The following is a 19,169-nucleotide window of genomic DNA, read 5'->3' as shown; positions in this document are numbered from 1 at the left end:
CCACTCTGACGACAGGGCTGAACATTGTGTGCTTTCCCCCTCGCCCTGGCGCTGCATCGATCTGCAGTGACACACAGAGCCAAAGCAGGGAGGCTGAGGAAGCAGGGCAGTGACAGCAGCTGCCGCACTCATCACCGACTGCCGCCATCGAGATGACAGGCCTGAACCGACGGCGGTGATCTCAATACCGTCGGCTGCCTGGTCCAGTGTTTTTGCCACACATCAGTGCACCGTCCGCCCTGCAGTCCTCCCGAGCTTAGCTGACGGGGAATTGAAGAGGCAAACGCAGGACCAACAACGTCGTGTTGGTTTCATTGTTCAGCCGTGATCGGTCTTTGACTGATGGAGAGAGGCCAATCACTCCTATAGGTACCGGTGTTAGATCAGCGGCTGGAGGCTGCGGCTGTTTGAGCAATTCAGAGAGAGCGGCTAAAAGACAGCGGATGGAAATGTGCCCGTGTGAAGGGAAGTCAGAGAGGGGAGATAAGAGGAACATTATGTAATTGTTGGAAAAAGTCAAAGGGCTTCTAGGTGCAAACGGTATCACGACCTTGACTCGCATGAATTACACCAGCGCAGACAGATAGGCCGACTCTTTCTCTCACGCGAAGTGTTTATATGCAAACATACAATTAGGCACAACGGGCACAACACACATGCAGATAATCAACAGGAAAATCCTGTGACGTGCACAAAACAGACAAGAGCAGGGGTTATGAAATGTGCTCAGGCAGCAGAGTGCTGACAATGATGACAGAGGATGTCCTAGATCTTATTTGTAACCCAAATATTTTGAGGAATAAGACCTTGAAGGGAGCAAAAAAAAAGGAGAGGACAGAGGTGCAGTGGTAATATTACCAGACTTTATAGCTGATAATATACAGAGCATATCGCAGCCCAGTCTCATATCTATCTATCTATCTATCTGTCTCTCTCTCTCTCTTTCCACTGTAGTGTTGTGGACTGTGTGTTCTTGTTGTAATTATCAGTTTTATGGTCCCCGTCTGGAGTTTTACACCGAGCTTCTCCAGCATTTGCTTTTTCACAAAATTAACTTTGACCTTGTTTTTTAATCTTTATGGTTTTATTGCCATGAAAAAAAAATGTTTCCATGACGCATGTGTCATCGAACCTTTTGGAAAAAGCCTACAACTCTACAACAACCTTGTTTAGATTTATAATTTATGCAGAAATTTTATGGGGGTTATTTTTTTTCCACTTTAAAAAAGGGCTAAATCCCACTCGAGACAATAGAAGATCCTTGTTTTTCTTGTCGCAGACATGATGATACCGTAGAAAGCTACGTTTGAATTTAAAGATATTTCATTGTTACGCCTTGGGAAACATCCTGTCGTTTGGCCTCATTTGTTTGTTACCTGACCCCGTTGAGTAGTTTTCATAAGCACCAATGGGTGAGAGGTTTCTGTGTTGGTCCTGTTAGGAAACAGATTCCAAAGCTTCTGATCCTTTTACATCACCACAAATCACCCAATTCTAACTCTGATCCCACACAAACAAATTCAGTCACACCAAACACAAACACCACACACAAACACAGTGCACACAATGTCCCTGCTGCTTGATCATCTAATGATTTCTCTGCATCGTGTCTTTGTTATCCTTTCTATTGAGGGCAAGGAGCAGGTTACATCACATCACACCCACAACACACGCGCGCGCACACACACACACACACACACACACACACACACACACACACACACACACACACACACACACACACACACACACACACAAACAGCCCTTTAGGTCTTAGGATGCTCCACTCGCAGATGGTGAAAGGACAGATGGTCCTCTCCTCTCCTCTCCCCTCCTCTCCTCTTGCATTCCCTGCTCCCAAAAGTGTTGGTAAAACGGGTCAAGGATTCAAGATCCTGCAGCCATGCAGATAGCTCTTGTTGTTCTTCAAACAGTTTGACATTATGAAACAGATAATTGGTCAATTTTAAAATATTTAATTCTGACCTGCTTCTTGTCCACGTGAACGGGTCTTGTGTGCAGTATACAAAATTACTAAAAAAAAAAGCACTCAGCAATGATTTTGGAACGCGATTAACGTGTGAAAGAGGGAAGACTTGTTGCAGCTCGAGCAGCTGTTCTTTGCATTTATATGTTCAGATGACTAGCCTGTTGACAATACAGATCTAGAAAAAAAACAATTCATCAAACTGTACATCATCCTATAAAGAGGGAAGAAAAGGCTACTGACAGCCCAGTGATAGTGGCACTATTGTGTGTTATGTATTAATACCATCGTTTCCCGCACACAGGCATAATTGTCATGCAGGAGTGTGAACAGGTTTTTTTTTTTAAGTCCTCTAATCTCGCTTTACCTTTGAGCGGAGGCGTGTGTGTTGACATCATCGGTGCTGACGCAGGGCGACAGAAAAGTCCGGGAACAGAAAGCAGTGACATGAAACAGTCAGTCCGCGCCGAGTTAACGGGTTTGAGGAGGAGGAGGCGTTTTTTCTAAAACGTCGAGGTTTAGAAATGAGGCCATCACACATGAGTCGGGGAGAGTAGAAGACTATGTGAGCGTTTCAGGACTGTCCTGCGAGTCATCTCCTTCAGATTAAAACACAAGAGGGTGTTGTTGTGTAAAACCCATTTGCCCCCCGTGATGGAGAGACATAATCACAGTGGGGGAAATGGGCCAACTCCTTTTTCCTCTGTGCAGGCCTCATTCACTGCCCTGTGAAATTCCTGAATTGCATGATACGAGACACGGACAGGGTGTGTGTGCAGATAACACGGACCCTGTGAGGGTCCAATGGCCACTGAAATCAACGAGGGGGCGCGAGAATTCGTGGCCTGTCTTGGTCTGTTCTGCACCTTGCCTTCGGGGTCCAGTGAGACAGACTGACATAACAGCAGACCCTGTACAAAGGAGCAGAGAACAGTAGTTTTGACTGCTGATGTTGAAGAGTGCAGGCCATGTTGTGTCTGTGAGCTGTGTTATGTAATGATTCTCTCTGTGTATTAAATAATGTAATCATTAATTAATGAAGGGTGTTTTATCAGATGAACCCCGAGCACGGACCGATCAGGCGATCCTTTGGGTGTTAGGTGCGGTGGATTAACAGCAGCGAGCCCACACAAATACACAGGTTTAAGCCGCAGGCATCACAAACCCGCACACAAAACCTATTATTGCCTATAATAATAATAAGACAGCCGTCAGAAGAAAAGCGTGTTTGTGTGTGTTTGTGTCTTTAGGCACACAGCACAAAGCCCACAGCTTTGCCCTCATTTCCTAATACGTCCGTTCACATATTTTCATAACACGTGGCTCATCAAGACCCTGCAGCAGTCTGGTTTAAATGTCAAACAAATGCACACGCGCACACACACACTTCCTCGCAGTCCAAACACACCGGTCCGTTGAGACGCCTGCAATCTGCCATTTATGACGAGGCGGGGGAGGGAGTCGTGCTCGAAGGACCAGTCTTGCAGGTAGCAAAGTGGCAGACACAACGTGCGGGTTTGGAGCCTAACAAGTGATACAGGCTTCAGGAGGGGAAAAATGCATTTGTAGTGAGGGGGGAAAACAGACAACTGCTGTTCTGCAGAGGAATCAGCGCTGACTCTGCTACTTAATGAACCCCCCTGCTGATCCTGACCATTACAGAAAGCAATAAAACACAGAATTTCCCTTCAGAATTTCCCTTCAGAGGATGAACTGCACACAGATAAAGGAGTCTTCTTGTATGGATAAATATTGTAGCCTCTGTTTTCTTTGCACAACAGCGATCGGATGACTGTTACCAGCTGAAATACACGACCAACGATACTTTATGTGCATGTCCCAGTAATGTGACCAAAGAAAAGTATCCTTATTTATAGCTGGATTTAGACATGTATTTTCTTCACTTTGTTCAAATGTTTTTGGAGGGTTTTCCTAATCCACCAGGACTGTCTCATCCGATGATTTAAAAGGACAAGATGACGAATCATGAATCCCAAGAACTGGATTTGCAAAAAGGCTGCAAAACATTAGTTCTATTTCTGCTTACAACGGACCAGACTAAAACACAGAGCAAAATAATTAAAGAGCATATCTAAAAAAACAAAAATAAAAAAAGAAAGTAGAAGAGAGACACGGAGAGAGGTGGTGGCTGTGGACTCTGATGGTCGTGGGTCAGGCACACTGACAGTCCAAGCCATACACAGAGCAGGCCCCGCCCCCCTCCCCAGGCCGGCCCTATAATAACTCTCCATGGAGCTCCACCTCACAACCAGTGGCACATGGAGCAGGATAACACACTGCACAAGGCTTTGAGAATACAGTCACATACCCACACATACACAGGGAGATACTGGACTACGCAGCTGCAACCCTCTCCACCTGTCTGCCTGTCAGACTTGCAGTGTTGGATATACACAAATTCTCCTGAATGGACTACTAAGCGCTGTACTATGTTCCGCCGGGCGTCTCAGGAGAATTTCGGCCTCAGTAAGTCGCAAGAAGATTTCTTTTTCCACACAACAACAAGCAGACATGAATGTGACGTGTTAGTGAAGCTGAGGATGTCAATGTCTATGCTTTTTGCACAGAATTTAAGAATTGAAGGATTAAACAAGGACAAAACGTAAGGAACAGTTGATACGCCTTCTCTAAGTGTGTGTCTGTGTGTGTGTGTGAGAGAGTCATACCACTATCACCAGTTGATGAACATAGGTCAACAACACGTGCATTAACTTCTTTTCGTGACTCAGGGGATACAATGTGCACAACAGCCACCCCGGTGTTGCAACAGTGTTTGTTTTGTTTGGGGCACTACAGTGACACAACACTGTGACTGGTAAAGTGATAGATGCCACTTTAATCTTGACTATATGCTCAAATGTGTTGGGTTACTATGTTTGATGAGTTGTGTTTTCACATGATGTGTGCCTGCAGCAGATGATGCACTGACCCTGGTAGTAACTGGGATACAAGTGACCACAGAGAAATGTTCTTTTAACCTGTCTTCTCCAAATCAATTCGAAATATGAAGGACTTTATCTTATTGCCCCAGCAGTTAGGGTGAGAGCAGGGGGCAGGGGAGCACTGGTGGGCCAAGCAAGTGCCAATATGTGATCTACAAATCTAATATTTAATCATTAATGTGGCCTTGATCAGCAAGTCTTATGGGGACAAGAGGCCAGTGGGAGGGGAGGAGATATTAGCACTATGATGAAATGAGAGTTTGAACTGTCTGTCTTTGATTCTGAATGGTGGACGATGTAAAGTGTACTTTGAGAGAGGTTGACAGTAGGACATGATGTTCCAAATGTCTCATAATATATATATATAGTATTGAGGTGCCTTACAGCAAATGTACTGTCGGTATGTGCCATACCTCTCTTCCAGGGGCCCATATAGGAAGGGAATAAAAAAAACTTGGATCAATAAATCAGAATTTTTAGCAAGAAATAGACTAAACATTCCTTGCAAAAACCGGCGATGGGTGAATAAATTAATGAAAAACCATGTGCTCAAAGAAACTTCACTTACATCAGTTCTTTCTAAATAGAGTAGAAACTCAAAATCTGCCTTATTGGCAGTTCAATTTCAAGTATATATGTCTATATATGCTATATGATATTTAATTCAATATTACGTCTTTGGGAACGTTGATTCACGAGACAATATATATAAACTACCACATCATCTTAAAACAAGAGAAGAAAGGTGGGCTATACGTCTCTCTTTTTGTCCGATTACTAGTCGCGACGCTGAGTCTCTCTCTCTCTCAGAGTCTGTCGCATCTCGTCCAGTCCGCATGCAGGTGCTGCTCTCCATCGCAGAGCCCATCCCGGCCTGTGAGAGGCATCTGCATTCTCGGGCACATGGGTTCTCACATGGTCAGCCCTGCGGATGCTGATGTAGACTGCTGCGGCTGTGATGCTGCCTGCCTGCCTGCTTGCCCGCCCCATCCCATCCCGTCCCATCCAGTCCCCATCCCTCCATCCATCCTCAGCATCCACATTGACACACAGAGCGGATCGGGGGCGCTGCAGGAGGCCGTGCAGCCGCAGTCTGGCATCTGGGCGGAGGGAAATATAGCGCGTCGTCGCCGCCTGAGCTCTTGGTTTTAGTTTTTGGCTGCATGCGTAAAGCCTCGTGGAGATGAGGGCGGGCCGCTAGACAGGAGGAGCATCCCGCGCACCAGATGGACTTTCTAAATCCGCCAGCCGCAGTGAATGACCTGTCCGGGGGATTTTTTTTCTCACCGACTAATGCACTGGTGCGTGCCGTAATCGGAAAACAACGTTATTAATACCCTTCAAAGGCCCAAAAAACAAAAACAAAAACAAAAAATCGTGGGCAAATCCGGAAAACAACAGGCTACTGGCAAAGAAGAAGCAAACACCACCTATTGTATGTAAGATTGAAAGAAATAAAAATGCATGAATGAGAGAGAGAGAGAGAGAGAGAGAGAGAGAGAGAGAGAGAGATGGATTAAAGAGAGTAGCCCATGTTTACAGGACTGAATTTTCTGTTGTCTGCATTGGCTTTGAAATGGCCTATTGTGAAAAAACAATGACTAGGCTATGAAAAAAAGTATAAACCCTTATAGACTATATCGCTAATTCAAGGGAGGATGGACTGAGTTTTTAGACTCTCCGTGGAAAGGCAATGAAATAATATAGGATACAAGAATTGTCTCCTCTAAAGTATAACCAAGGAACGCTCCCAAAAAATCATGCAGACATCTTCCTGTTTTGTTTTAGCCCACATTGTTCCTACAGAGATCAGGCTCTGAGCCTGGGGGACCATCACCATTTCATTCCTTCCAGTTTGCTCTACGTGAGGATAATTATAGCATCGTTGTTTGCTGTAGACGTTGCTGGCACGATGATGTTATCGTCTCACTCCTAAACCTGTAAATAGTTTACTGAGGTGGATTTTGAATCTACCGCTGTCACGTGAGCTGCAGCTTCACACACACGCACACACACACACACACACACACACACACACACACACACACACACACTCTCTCTCTCTCACACACACACACACACACACACACACACAGTTTCGATGACTCTTGCTGCTTTCAGGTACTGCTCGACGTTCACATCTCCAATAGTTGCCGGGAATGTTTTCCCGGCAGCTCCTTGTTGCCTTCTGTACCCGATATGGCATCTGATATATTTCATTATGTAAAACCGCAATTAGATGGGAAAAACAAAACAAAATATCAACCATCAGTCGTCGACATGGAAAATGTAGTTTGTTGTAATAACCATGACAACAAGTAACCGCTTTTTTTTCTCCGTATGACACGCTAAGGGACTCTCGCGCGTATTAGCAGTAGGCGATATTTCCGAGCAGCCCGCGAAGGCAGCCCCGTGACGTCACGCTGCGCCGCCTTCCGTAGCTCTGCCCCGCGTCTCATGGCGAACTCAGTAGATCCGCGGAGCTCGGGGAGCGGAGCCGTCTTCAAACCTCCGCCCGGGGTCGATCTGTAACACATCTGACGGAACCAAATGCGACGGACACGGACTGTAAGTCACTACTCGCACGTCGATGTTTGTCACCGCGGACTCGTGGTCCTTTCCCTTTCTCTCCTTCCTAGCGGCTCAACCGACGGCGGCGCGAGGGCAGAGCGGCAGCACCACGTCGTCAGAAAGCCTCCGCCAACAACCGCTCCTTTGTTCGCCCCGACGACGCGTTGCTCCCCGCCGCCGCCTTTCATGTCTGTCAAACAGGGCAGCGCGTTTAGACCTTTAGTTTCCCCACGTACACCGCGGGTTTTATCGTGTGCGTGTTACCAGCGGACGGCGGTTATGTGACAGTATGAGGGAGACGGAGGGATGTCGGTAGCGCGTCCGCTAGCCGCCGCTGTGCTCCCTTTCCTGGCTCTTCATCCGCCAGACCTCTGGAAAAAAAGGGCCATACATGGGCGGGTTTTAACATGAACGCAAAAACACTGAATACAAGCCGCTACTGTCTCTTAATGGACGCAATGTACGTGTGCTATTGGACGTCGAGTCTTTAACACGATTATTTGGATCATCTCACCATTTTGTCGATACTAAGAAACCGGACCAGCGAGCGCCCGAAACCGCGCGGGCGGGGGGGGAGGGGTTAGTTTCCATGAGTGCCCCCACATCCACACGAGAGCCGGAAGGGAAAACGGCTGTTCTGTGGACACATCCGGTTGTTAAATGATGGACTGATTGAACATTAAGCATTAGACTTTCTTCACATTTTTCCTTTTTTTTTGACTGACCTTCCCTGTTGTTGTGTTCCCTCTCCTCTTGTCTCTTCAGAGTATACCCAGGTAAAATGGAGGATAGTTTTGATTGCGACTGTGGCGAGCTCGAGCCACCCGATCATTGAGGGTGACAATTTACTTTGAAGACTTTAAGGCCAGACTCATTTCAGTTTAATTTGATCAGGTGACTTTACAGGAAGAACAAACTTATAATCAGATTATCAAATCCTTATTTATTCAAAAATAAAATAAAAAAATCTGAAATAAAAAAGTGCATTTAGTCACATTTTCCATACTATGCTGCTCAGGACCAGTCGTACACTGAATGTATCTGCACTGTGAGGATGCAAACGACATGCTTTTATGGTTTAACATAGTCTCAGTGCTTTTTAATCAGCCACAAAGTCCATTCCATTGCAGTCTATAAACACTAGTCTAAAACAACTCTATATCATTTAAAGATATCTATATATGTAGAACTGGAGGTGGATTGTCAACTTTTACATTTTCTCTCCTTAATAAAGATGGAAGGAACATTTGACTACACAATAGTGTCCCGCATCTGACAGTGCAGGCTAGACAGGGGGGACTCGGCAGTCGCCTGTACAAGGGTCGGTTAGCTCAGCCTCTGAAGCAGTCGGGGGGATTGTCCAATAAATTCCCCTGTTGGTGTTTAAGTTGGACTTGAAAACAGGCCAAAACATTAGAGGTAGCAGACGCTCAGTGCAGAAGCCTTAAAACAGTCGTCATGGCAGAGAAGTTTGAGTCGCTGATGAACATCCATGGCTTTGACCTGGGATCTCGCTACATGGACTTGAAGCCCCTGGGCTACGGAGGGAACGGCTTGGTGTTCTCGGCAGTCGACACGGACTGTGACAAGCGTGTGGCCGTGAAGAAAATCATCCTGACTGACCCCCAGAGTGTGAAGCACGCCCTGCGGGAAATCAAGATCATCAGACGCCTCGACCACGACAACATTGTCAAGGTAAAATTTGAGCGATTGGCGGCATAAAAAAGGTTGAGCCATTGTGTGGTTCCGTCACTGACCCTCACTCCTTTGTCACCAGGTGTTTGAGACATTGGGCCCCAATGGTCGTACGCTAACCGAGGACGTGGTGTCCCTGACGGAGGTCAACTCGGTCTACATTGTGCAGGAGTACATGGAGACGGACCTGTGTCAGCTGCTGGAGAGGGGCCTCCTGTCCGAGGGCCACGCCAGGCTCTTCATGTACCAGTTTCTCAGAGGCCTTAAGTACATCCACTCTGCGAATGTGCTGCACCGTGACCTCAAGCCCGCCAACCTGTTTGTCAACACTGAAGACTTGGTACTGAAGATTGGGGACTTTGGACTGGCCCGCATCATGGACCCCCACTACTCTCACAAGGTAGGATCTGTCTCTGTCCCGAGTATTTATGAAAGTCAGCCAGTCTCGTACCCATGTAAAATTTGGAAATGTGCTTTTTATAATGAGCGGTGTGTTGACAGCCTGCACAGATTCAGAAAAGCAACGATAGAAGTGTTGCCCCAAGATGAGTCCTTTGTTCCTCTGACACAAGATGTTTATCATATTGTCCAATAATGCAGTGTTCCCCAAAATGACGCAATCTCACAGCAGGAAGTAAACAATGCGAGATGCGGTTCTTTTGAGGTAGCGCCTCCGTTTCCCTTCTCAGGAGAAACAAGGCTGTGGAAAACACAACCTTGTTTTTTCCCCCCCTCGTTTAAAGGTCCATACAATTGGATCTGAGAACGGGCTCAACCCCGAGTTTAAATATACAAATGAGAGGCCCTGTGACAATGTTGCCGAGAAAGGACGACGAAAATCCACATTCCCAGGTTGGAAAAAATCAACAACAAATATTTGAAATGTGACATGCAAAACAGAAACGGTTCAGCCTTGAGCTTTTGTCTGCTTCTAATGATTTTGTAGACTTGAGGCCGCAGCAGAGCCGTTATGGACACGTTGCTGCAATGAAATCTATAACGGTTTATCTATATTTAACCATACTCTAACTGCAATGGGGTTATTACCCCCTATTTTCAAGCATGTAGCTTGTGATATTAAGAAAGTCAGGTCTCAGAAAGCTGTTTTCTTTGTCTCTCATCGGGTGCCAGCATGATGTAAACCTGAGCATTAAAAGCCAGATTTGAACACACCAGAATGTTTGAATGTACACACTTCGGTGCGCTCCATTAAGTTGTATACTGTCTTGTGAAGCAGTGTCATGGTGGCAATAAAGACGGTTGCTTTAATCTTGGTATTAGTAGGGTGTGGATAACCTTGTCTAATAGTAGCCAGGTGGCCGACCTGTATTGCAGGGGTTTCAGTCACCCTTTAGAAAAAGGGATGAGCAAAGGCCATATGGTGGTGTGATGTGAGGAGATGTAGGTCTTTCTCCCTCTCGCTCTCACTCTCTCTCTCTGTCAGATGCTTACACGTGTCTAAGATTAGTCATCCCAGGCTCACGCGATGTGATCCCTCTGGCTGGCACAGCCTCATTCATATCCCTTACAACGAGCCGGATCCTGCCACATCTTGCATCACTCTGAGACAAGACTTACACACACAGACACACTTGTTTACCAGAACTGCTCATTTCCAGCACACCGTTACTCATTGGACAGTCGCATTGTTTTTCAGCTTTCATGTTAGTCATATCTTAGGTGGAGACAACGGATTTCTCTCTTCAATAAGACGAGGAAGGCGAGGGAATGCAGTTACCCCGAAGAAGTGAGAATTTCTCACACGTTGGTCCCCCCCCGCATCGGGGTAGTTTACCATGTGGGCTACTTTCCCTCTGTATAAGCAGTTTTTTCTTCCTGATGGGTAAACATGCTGGCAAGTGCGTCTTGAAAAGCTGCTTGTCTGGGATCAGCTCTCTTGTGTTGGACTATTGTCTGCTCTGCCGTAGTACTGCAGCAGACTACTGCTGCTGAGTGATTTGTTGAGGAGACAAACACTTCCCAGACTGACATTAACACGCTTGGGCCCTTTTTCTTTTCTTTTCCTAACAGTGTTGCTCTGTTATTTTTCAATCGGTCCCTACGAAGACAACAACAGTATTGTGGTAGGGTTGAGTGTATTGAGAACTCTACCAGCATCTGTTTCACGACACCCATTGTCATCCGATAGTGTCCGACCATATTAAATGAACCCGACACCCCTCGCATGACTCTGTGGCACCCAGAGTAATGGGTTGGCATTTACAAAAAACAGTTGGTTTCAGTGTCTGCCAGACATTTGGGCAAAATCAATGGGGCCGAATCTGCTCACAACCACTGACCATCTTCCTCTAGCAGACGGGGTGAGCCAGAGCAGCTGGGGGGGGGGCTCGGTGCATGTCATTTGAATAACGTTGTTTCTAAAGTGAGAATCGCTCTTTGCCAGTGAACTCCGGTTCTGCCTTAGTTTCAGAAATGTGTCTCGATTCCCTGCATCAGTGGTGCTGGCACAAAGACATTTATCCCACCATGTCATCCTACAGTCCTGCCATTTTTTTTTTATTTCTTACGTTAATAATAACATTACTACTCATAATTCCTCTCTGGCACTTATTAATCCTGCTGGGCTTTGTTTTAAGGCCTGCCCTCGTGGTGGCCCAGGATCAAGAATGGCAGGAATTCACGTGCACTCATTTAACTCCTCCAACCATGACTCCCCTCCGTTTTTCCCAGCCAGCTCTTTGTCTCACTATGGGAGCCTTGCTCGGGACCTTATTTAAAGGTTACGGTTTAAGAATACTGTGGGTATGACACTCCTGCATTTGACTTTAGGCTTAGTTGTGAGTGAGCTGTTCTTAGTTATTTAATGAGGGTGTCTGAGGCTGTGAACTACTCCAGGGTAGTGTTTTTATGTGTGACTTTACTAGGTGATATCACACCTGTCCAGTATGAGAACATATTATTATTTTAGTGGTGAATGTCATCTGTGATGCTACTCACGAGATCTACATCTAACACCAGAAGGTGAAAAACAAAGTGGTCAGGAACCAAACGGATCATTTGTCGGATGTTGAAAATGATCAGTTTGCATGCTTGCAAACGTAGTTGCACTAATATAAACATGAAGATCACTGTATGATGTTGTATTTGCGATGCTGTGGAGATAATAACCAACGGGTTTTCAGGAATGTAATAGGGTTCACCGAGGTCCATTCTGCCACATACGCATCCTGCACAACACACAACTGCAGGAGCACACCCAGGCACATATTTGACCCAATGTTTTCAGCCAACAACAGGCCACGTCTGACTTCCAACTAGAGAAACGCTGGGGTGTCACCTTGATGAATTTCTTCTCATTTTCCCGAGCACAGAAAGATCTTACAGTTTGATCTTTGAGTTGTAGAAATTATGGGCGATTAACTATACTCCAGATTGCAAAAGAAATGTATCGGTTTAATCAGGTCCATGTGTCCAATGTGTTGTGAGACTGGGGTGAAGCTCTTACTTATCCATATATTTATAGTGCCAGGCCCCCTGTGAAATGATTGTAATATATATGTGTGGGTGGGGTAAAACTAAAATAAAATTTACTGCCAGCCATGAAATCTATCGTTTTAGTCCTAGAAATGGAGACTGTCCCGAGGAGGCTCTCTCACTGACTACACCCAGCTACCGTATCTGACATCTGGTCTGACATGCTAAAGGTTGCTGTAGCCCGTCACACAGAGGGAGCCTGTTATGACTCATTAAATGTCAGCCCGGTCTAACCTAGATCGGTCGAGGAACATTGTTCACCAACTGTTGACGCAGGGTTTTTTGGGGGATGGCTGATGCTGTTAATGTCTGCGTGTGTGTAAATGTGTCTGTCTCTCTGTCTTTGTGTTGTGTCCCTCTGAGAAAGTCAGTAAAAGTAAGCGGCAGGCTGAAATGCACTCCATGTCCTCCGCTGGGAGGCAAACTCTAATCTGCTCCTTTTTAGTTCAGAGTCCATCCTACACACACACACTCACTTGTCCTTATGCAATGACCCCCACGCTCTTTTCTAGCTGAGCAAATCACATCTGTTGCAATGCTCTGCAGGTTTTTCTCCCCCACGATTACTTTCTCACAGGCCCAACTGGTTACTAGCCATTTCCTGGACTTGCTGCTGGGCAGCCCCCGCATGTTTTTAGCCCGTAGTTTCAACCTGCCTGTGCGCGAAGCTAGCATGTAATTGCCCTCGTCCTCTTTAAGGACCTCTTGGGGGAAAGCTGCTGGAACCAAGACAAACAGATTAGCCGTTTACCTGAAGGAGGTAGTTAAGTCTACAGTCTATCTGGCGTGTCATTTATAGACCTATCAAAACGAGGGCGTGCAGAGCGATGACACACTCCAGGATAGTGTGACATCAAAGTATTTGTAGCTAAATTAGGGCCGAAACAGGAGCCCGGCTCAGCCACTGAGCCTACCATTTTGGTCTCACCACCACAAACTACCAATGCATGAAGGGCCAAGGCAGCAAGGGGTGTTGTTTTACCACCTCCCCTCCCCCCCCAGTGTCTCGGTGTGTGTACACACACTCCCACAGGTCAGTTTTCTTTGTGTCCAGTGTCCAGTGTCCTCTGTCCCTGTGGATCGTCGAGCACTGTGAGAGTGGAGTGCAGATTGGTGTCAGTGTGTGGGAGCAGGGGATTATCCTGCTCTCTCAGACTGCTGACAGGGCCTGCACGTGTCTGATCTCCCCCCTTTCATCGGTTCTTTTTTTCCCTCTCTCTCTCTCTCTGGGGTCTTTGTCTCTGTGCTGTGTTGCGCTGCGTACGTGACCAGCCAGCACCGAGCCGGTTCGTCAAGGAGACGGCACAGGAGTTGGGAAATTTAGCACAGACCAGCAGGCACAACTTGTTCTGGGACTCTTAAGCACATTTATTCATTACTTGGGGAAACAACAGAGGTCAGAGGCCTCCAAAGTGTGAATTAACCAACCACAAGGACACAACAGTCCACACACGAGGGTAGTTTTTTGGACAAACATGGCTGTACGTCAGGCTTTCAGTGCCACTAAATATGTCTCGTCTCCTTTTGACACAGGGTCATCTCTCTGAAGGTCTGGTCACCAAGTGGTACAGATCTCCGCGCCTGCTGCTCTCTCCTAACAACTACACCAAAGCCATCGACATGTGGGCCGCTGGCTGCATCTTTGCCGAGATGCTCACGGGGAAAACCCTCTTTGCAGGTTAATGTTGATTTCTTCCTGGGTCTCGACTCATCTCACGATCAAACATACTGGCAAGTTCTCTAAAGAGCAAGTCGGTCCAGGTAAATGTGTAGCACAGTTGTGTTGAGGCATTTGTTCGTCTTCTCAGTCAACATGACCATGTTTGAGAACAGACACAGGATAAGGCACCAAGTCTTGTTTTTACTATCCTTATTCCTCTCGACTGGAGCTCGGGGAGACAGACTGTTCTTGTTTGTCGAAACTGCCCCAAGCCGAACACCGAGCAAATATCATCTCTGTTCTCAGCCTTTGCTCAAAAACAAACTCACTCAGTCGTGAAAGAAGTTGAATGCTGCTGATTAATTCTTTTTGAGACTGAAAGTGCCTGACGTTTTTTGTCTTCTCGGTGTTCCAGGAGCCCACGAGCTGGAGCAGATGCAGCTGATCCTGGAGACCATCCCCGTGCTGCGAGAGGAGGACCGGCAGGAGCTCCACAGCGTCATCCCCGTCTTCATCCGCAACGACATGTCCAAACCGCACACGCCACTGGCCAAGCTGCTGCCAGACGTCAGTCCCCAAGGTTAGTGCCACTTATTTATTCATTCATTCAGCGGTTCTCGCGGGTTAATGAAGTCCCCATAGACCAAAGACGACAGGGTGGTCAGGGTCATATCTGTCATGCATCACATCTCTTCATGTTTCTTAATAATGCCATTGTCCTGCTTCTCCCCTACCTTCTCTCCCCAGCCTTAGATTTCCTGGAAAAGATCCTAACCTTCAACCCCATGGATCGCCTGACTGCGGAGGAAGCCCTCGCTCACCCCTATATGGCCGACTACTCCTTCCCCCTGGACGAGCCTGTGTCCCTGCACCCCTTCCACATTGAGGATGAAGTAGATGATATCCTGCTCATGGACCAGAGCCACAGCCACACCTGGGACAGGTACGCTTATTCACCTGTCTCCTCCCCAAATGCTCTCTGTGACCAGGCAAGGGGACACAGAGTTGTGAGAATATTATGCTCTGCTCTCTGTAAATTGAGCAGTTATAGACACCCAGGTCACCTGAGCAGAAAATGGACAGGTTATTTCCGTTCACGGGATGAGTTTCATGGTTTGTTTGCATAGTTAGATCCTGTACTGGAGCTCTTTTTGTCTAATACTCAAGTGTTTTCTCTTTCATACTCTACCAGGTATCACGAGAGCCAACTGTCCGAGGCTGACTGGCACTTGCACAGCACCCATGACCCAGACGAAGTTCAGGTTGACCCAAGGGCGCTCTCTGATGTAACCGATGAGGAGGAGGTCCAGGTGTGTTTTGAATTTTGATAAACCTCTGCATACTCCTGTTGAAACAATTAGTTTCTCCTCTAATTATTTCTATATTTCTGTTTACCTTTAAATTACAATTTGCATGAGATTTGTGGGAAAATGTGCTAAGATACATACATCAAGTTGTAAAAGATCATATGACAAATGGAAAATAGTTTTAGTGTCGTAAACTACGGCTTTACCAAGCTGGTAAGTGTATGGGCACAACAGCCCTAGCTCCCAACTGACTTAAATCTACAATTTGATGGGATAGAAAAAGGTTAAATGGCAGCTGTTCTCTGTTCGCAGGTGGATCCTCGTAAATATGCTGATGGAGATCGGGAGAAGTTCCTGGATGAGCCGTCCTTCGACTACTCCAGTATGTTCCCACCGGAGCGATCCTGGCAGGACGACCACCATGAGAACAAATACTGTGACCTGCAGTGTAGCCACACTTGTAACTACAAGGCGGTGTCCCCGTCCTACCTGGACAACCTCATTTGGAGGGACAGTGAAGTCAACCACTACTATGAGCCCAAGCTCATTATCGACCTCTCCAACTGGAAGGAGCAGCAGAGCAAGGAGAAGGCGGACCGCAAGGCCAAGAGCAAGTGCGAGAAGAACGGGCTGGTGAAGGCACAGATCGCGCTGCAGGAGGCCGAGAAGACCCAGAGTCCGGTGGAGAAGGACCAGGAGCAGGAAAAACACCAGACGGAGAAACCTCAGAGCCAGCAGAACCAAGGCTTTGACTTTGACTCCTTCATCGCCAGCACCATCAAACTGAGCCTGCAGCCGGAGCCCTGTCAGGAGGCGGCCCTGCTCAGCGAAGTGGGCCTCCTGAACGAGCTCAACTCCTCCGTCTCCCAGCTGGAAGCCGCCCGCTCAGGCTCCATGTCCATGTCCAAGTCCATCAGTCAGGAGAAGGAGGAGAAGTGCCTGGTAAACCTCGCCCAGTTAGGCGGAGGAGGGTCGGGGGTGGTCAGCGGGGATGGCGCCTGGCCCGCCCACCCCTGGGAGAGCTTCGGCTCTGGGGAGAGGGTGGAGGAGAACGGCTGCTTGATCGACGAGGCGTGCTGGGACATTCGCAAAGAGGACCACCTCCAGAAGGAGAGCACTTACACCAGCTACCTGGACCGCCTGTTCAGCCGCAAGGAGGAAGGCGTCGGAGACACCGAGGCCAGCGCGGACACGGAGCCCTCGGAGGGGAGGGACCTGGACGAGGGCTTCCTCGGCAGGAACACAGAGATTGTGCTTAACATGCAGCTGGACTCTCTGGCCCTGCCGGGCTTCGACGGCACCGATGACTTGCCTCTGAAATCCATCCAGGCGTCCCTCACCCCCTGCGCTGTCAAATGCTCCCCACAGATCGCCCACAAAACGTACAGCAGCATCTTCAAGCATCTTAATTAAAGGAATAATGTATCCTTCCTCACAGTGCAGAATCTAGACCGTTTTTTTTTTGTTTTTTTTAATGATGGTATATTATTGTACTTGAATCATTTCATACCTATTTTTTATTATGGTTACTTTTAATTATTTTTAATCGTTTTTTTTGTTTGTTTTTAGGTTGTTGTTTTTGTAAGAGTCGAGGGGTGAATTATTACACTAAGAGAGTTTCGGTCATCACTCTTAGCCTTGGTCACCAGGCCTTCATGGCTTATTGTCCACGCCCTCATTGCTAAACACGGCAAGTCGCTCGCACACTCAAAGTACTGTAGATGGACAGAGAGACGTCGAGGAGCCAGGATTGGACGAGAGGAGAGGGATTTAAAAGATGAGGTTTTGGTTGTGACATTAAGAAGGATGGTAGGAGACGTTAACATTACCATCGGCTTTTTTAAAGTGCTTTCAAACGTCCTTTCCCGGTGAAAAAAAAAGAGGATAGGCGGTCTTTTTTCTTTTTCTTTCCTTTATTTTTTGTACTTTATACCATTTCCCCCCAAAGAAAGCTTCCTTACAAACCCTTTCATACTGTAAATCTGACACATGATGCCAGCAGCAACCATTATCGTAGGCGTTAATGTAAATGTGTTATCTACCTCAAGGTAACAACCGCGAGAGACACTCGAAGCCGCACTAGTGCTTTACACACACATGACCATCCTCATACCATGAACTGAAGTGGTCGCGTAGATGAAATCTGTCTCACTGAAGCATTTTTGGACATAGTGAGGTGTGTTTTCAGTAATCATTATTTATTTCTAGCAAATGTGCGATATTTATTTCATCAGAAGACATTGTGTTGTTTCAATGTGATTATTGAGATTTGAAGAGTTGGACAGAGACTTCCGTTTTCATTTCGACACTATATGGGGCGTGTAAGTGTTCCTTTTTCGTTTCACGGCAGGATGCAAAAATTTCATCAATTCTTTATGTTCCAAAAGAAGTCGAGGCTTTTTCGTTTTCCATCAATATTGTCCTATTTGGATATCATTCTTTTTATTTATAGGTGCGTTCTGTTTTCAGCGGAAACAAACTGCTTTATGGTTTAAAGAAGAAGCGCCTAAAAGTCTTAATTTTTTTTATCTAAATGTAATGTAAAAAAAACAATTGCGTGCATGGAAGAAAGAGAAAGGTACATTCAAAGTAAAGTTAATGGTGAGTATAATGTACATCCGTTTTAATTGTACGTTTTTTTGTTTGTTAAATTTCTATGTACTTTTTCCAGGCAAGCATGATGAATTAGGTTAAAGGTGTAGCATGTAGGACACTTATGGACTTTTTTTGTAATCATTGGTTCCCCTGTTCTACAAAATATCTGAAAATAAAAATTACTGGCAAGAGTCTGGGTGTGCTTCTCTTTACTTCCTGATCAGAGATGCGCTCTCTGACCTCATGCACTCAGCCAGTCAGTTGTCCTTTTAGAACTTGAATTTTGTATGACAGCACAAACCACAAGATCCTTGTTGGAGGAAAAACTGCTGACTGCGGCGTTGACGTCTCACTTTTTAAAGTCTGAGGCAGGCTAAATTACACCGCGAGTGCTGGCGAGAAGCTTTTGAGTCACAAGCTAAACGTCGACTCGGTACAAAGTTTCCACAACTGTCTTTTAGGGTTAAAGCTGTGACGAAGCAGGCTTACATAAGAAAAGTGCACGTTTCCCCTCTGGGCTGCAACATTTTGTCTGTTCTGCAGTAGTGACACATTTCCCCTGTTGGCAAACAATGTGTGGGAACACAAGACGACGATTCACATCCCGTCGCAGGGCAGCAGCACTATACGTTTCCAAACTTCTCAGAAGCCTGAATGGGTTGAGACAGAAAAGTGATGATGACATCACACTGGGGGGAAAAAAATAGGGTTCCTGTAGGTTGTGTTGACATCACAAGTCACCGTCAGTCGACTCTGGGGCTTTTGGGGATCATGAAATAGCGTGATATTGTTGTGTCAAGAGGGAGAACCTCTTAGCCATCAACAGGTTTTCATCAATCTTATTGAAGAAGTATTTTCTGGCATTATTAAAATAAAATAAATACTACTTTTAAAAT

The 19,169-nt window shown here is 46.4% G+C and overlaps 1 protein-coding gene across 3 annotated transcripts; it reads left to right on the top strand.

The window, feature by feature from the left end:
- Window positions 1-4,259: 4,259 nt before the first annotated feature.
- On the top strand, window positions 4,260-18,464 carry mapk6 (mitogen-activated protein kinase 6). 3 transcript variants are annotated; one of them, XM_035627921.2, is made up of 8 exons: window positions 4,260-4,474; window positions 8,287-9,216; window positions 9,299-9,616; window positions 14,245-14,389; window positions 14,787-14,951; window positions 15,119-15,314; window positions 15,564-15,681; window positions 15,991-18,464. In XM_035627921.2, exons 2-8 carry the CDS (start codon window positions 8,980-8,982, stop codon window positions 17,089-17,091), a joined length of 2,280 nt encoding a protein of 759 aa, XP_035483814.1. In that variant the 5' UTR covers window positions 4,260-4,474; window positions 8,287-8,979; the 3' UTR covers window positions 17,092-18,464. The 3 variants fall into 3 exon arrangements, with proteins under 3 accessions (XP_035483814.1, XP_035483813.1, XP_035483815.1); XM_035627920.2 differs by lacking the exon at window positions 4,260-4,474 and adding an exon at window positions 7,287-7,518; XM_035627922.2 differs by lacking the exon at window positions 4,260-4,474 and adding an exon at window positions 8,155-8,173.
- Window positions 18,465-19,169: the final 705 nt, after the last annotated feature.

The sequence above is a fragment of the Scophthalmus maximus genome, chromosome 4 (assembly GCF_022379125.1).
Source record: "Scophthalmus maximus strain ysfricsl-2021 chromosome 4, ASM2237912v1, whole genome shotgun sequence".
NCBI classification, from domain to species: Eukaryota; Metazoa; Chordata; class Actinopteri; order Pleuronectiformes; family Scophthalmidae; genus Scophthalmus; species Scophthalmus maximus.
Note: the sequence above shows the minus strand (reverse complement) of the source record. Positions and strands in the feature narration are given on the sequence as shown.

Excerpts from the sequence above, each read along its gene's own strand:
- mapk6 (XM_035627921.2), top strand. The coding sequence starts at position 8,980 with ATGGCAGAGAAGTTTGAGTCGCTGATGAACATCCATGGCTTTGACCTG. Across the intron at positions 9,217-9,298 it reads ACCACGACAACATTGTCAAG|GTGTTTGAGACATTGGGCCC; the intron begins GTAAAATTTGAG and ends CTTTGTCACCAG. Across the intron at positions 15,682-15,990 it reads CCGATGAGGAGGAGGTCCAG|GTGGATCCTCGTAAATATGC; the intron begins GTGTGTTTTGAA and ends CTCTGTTCGCAG.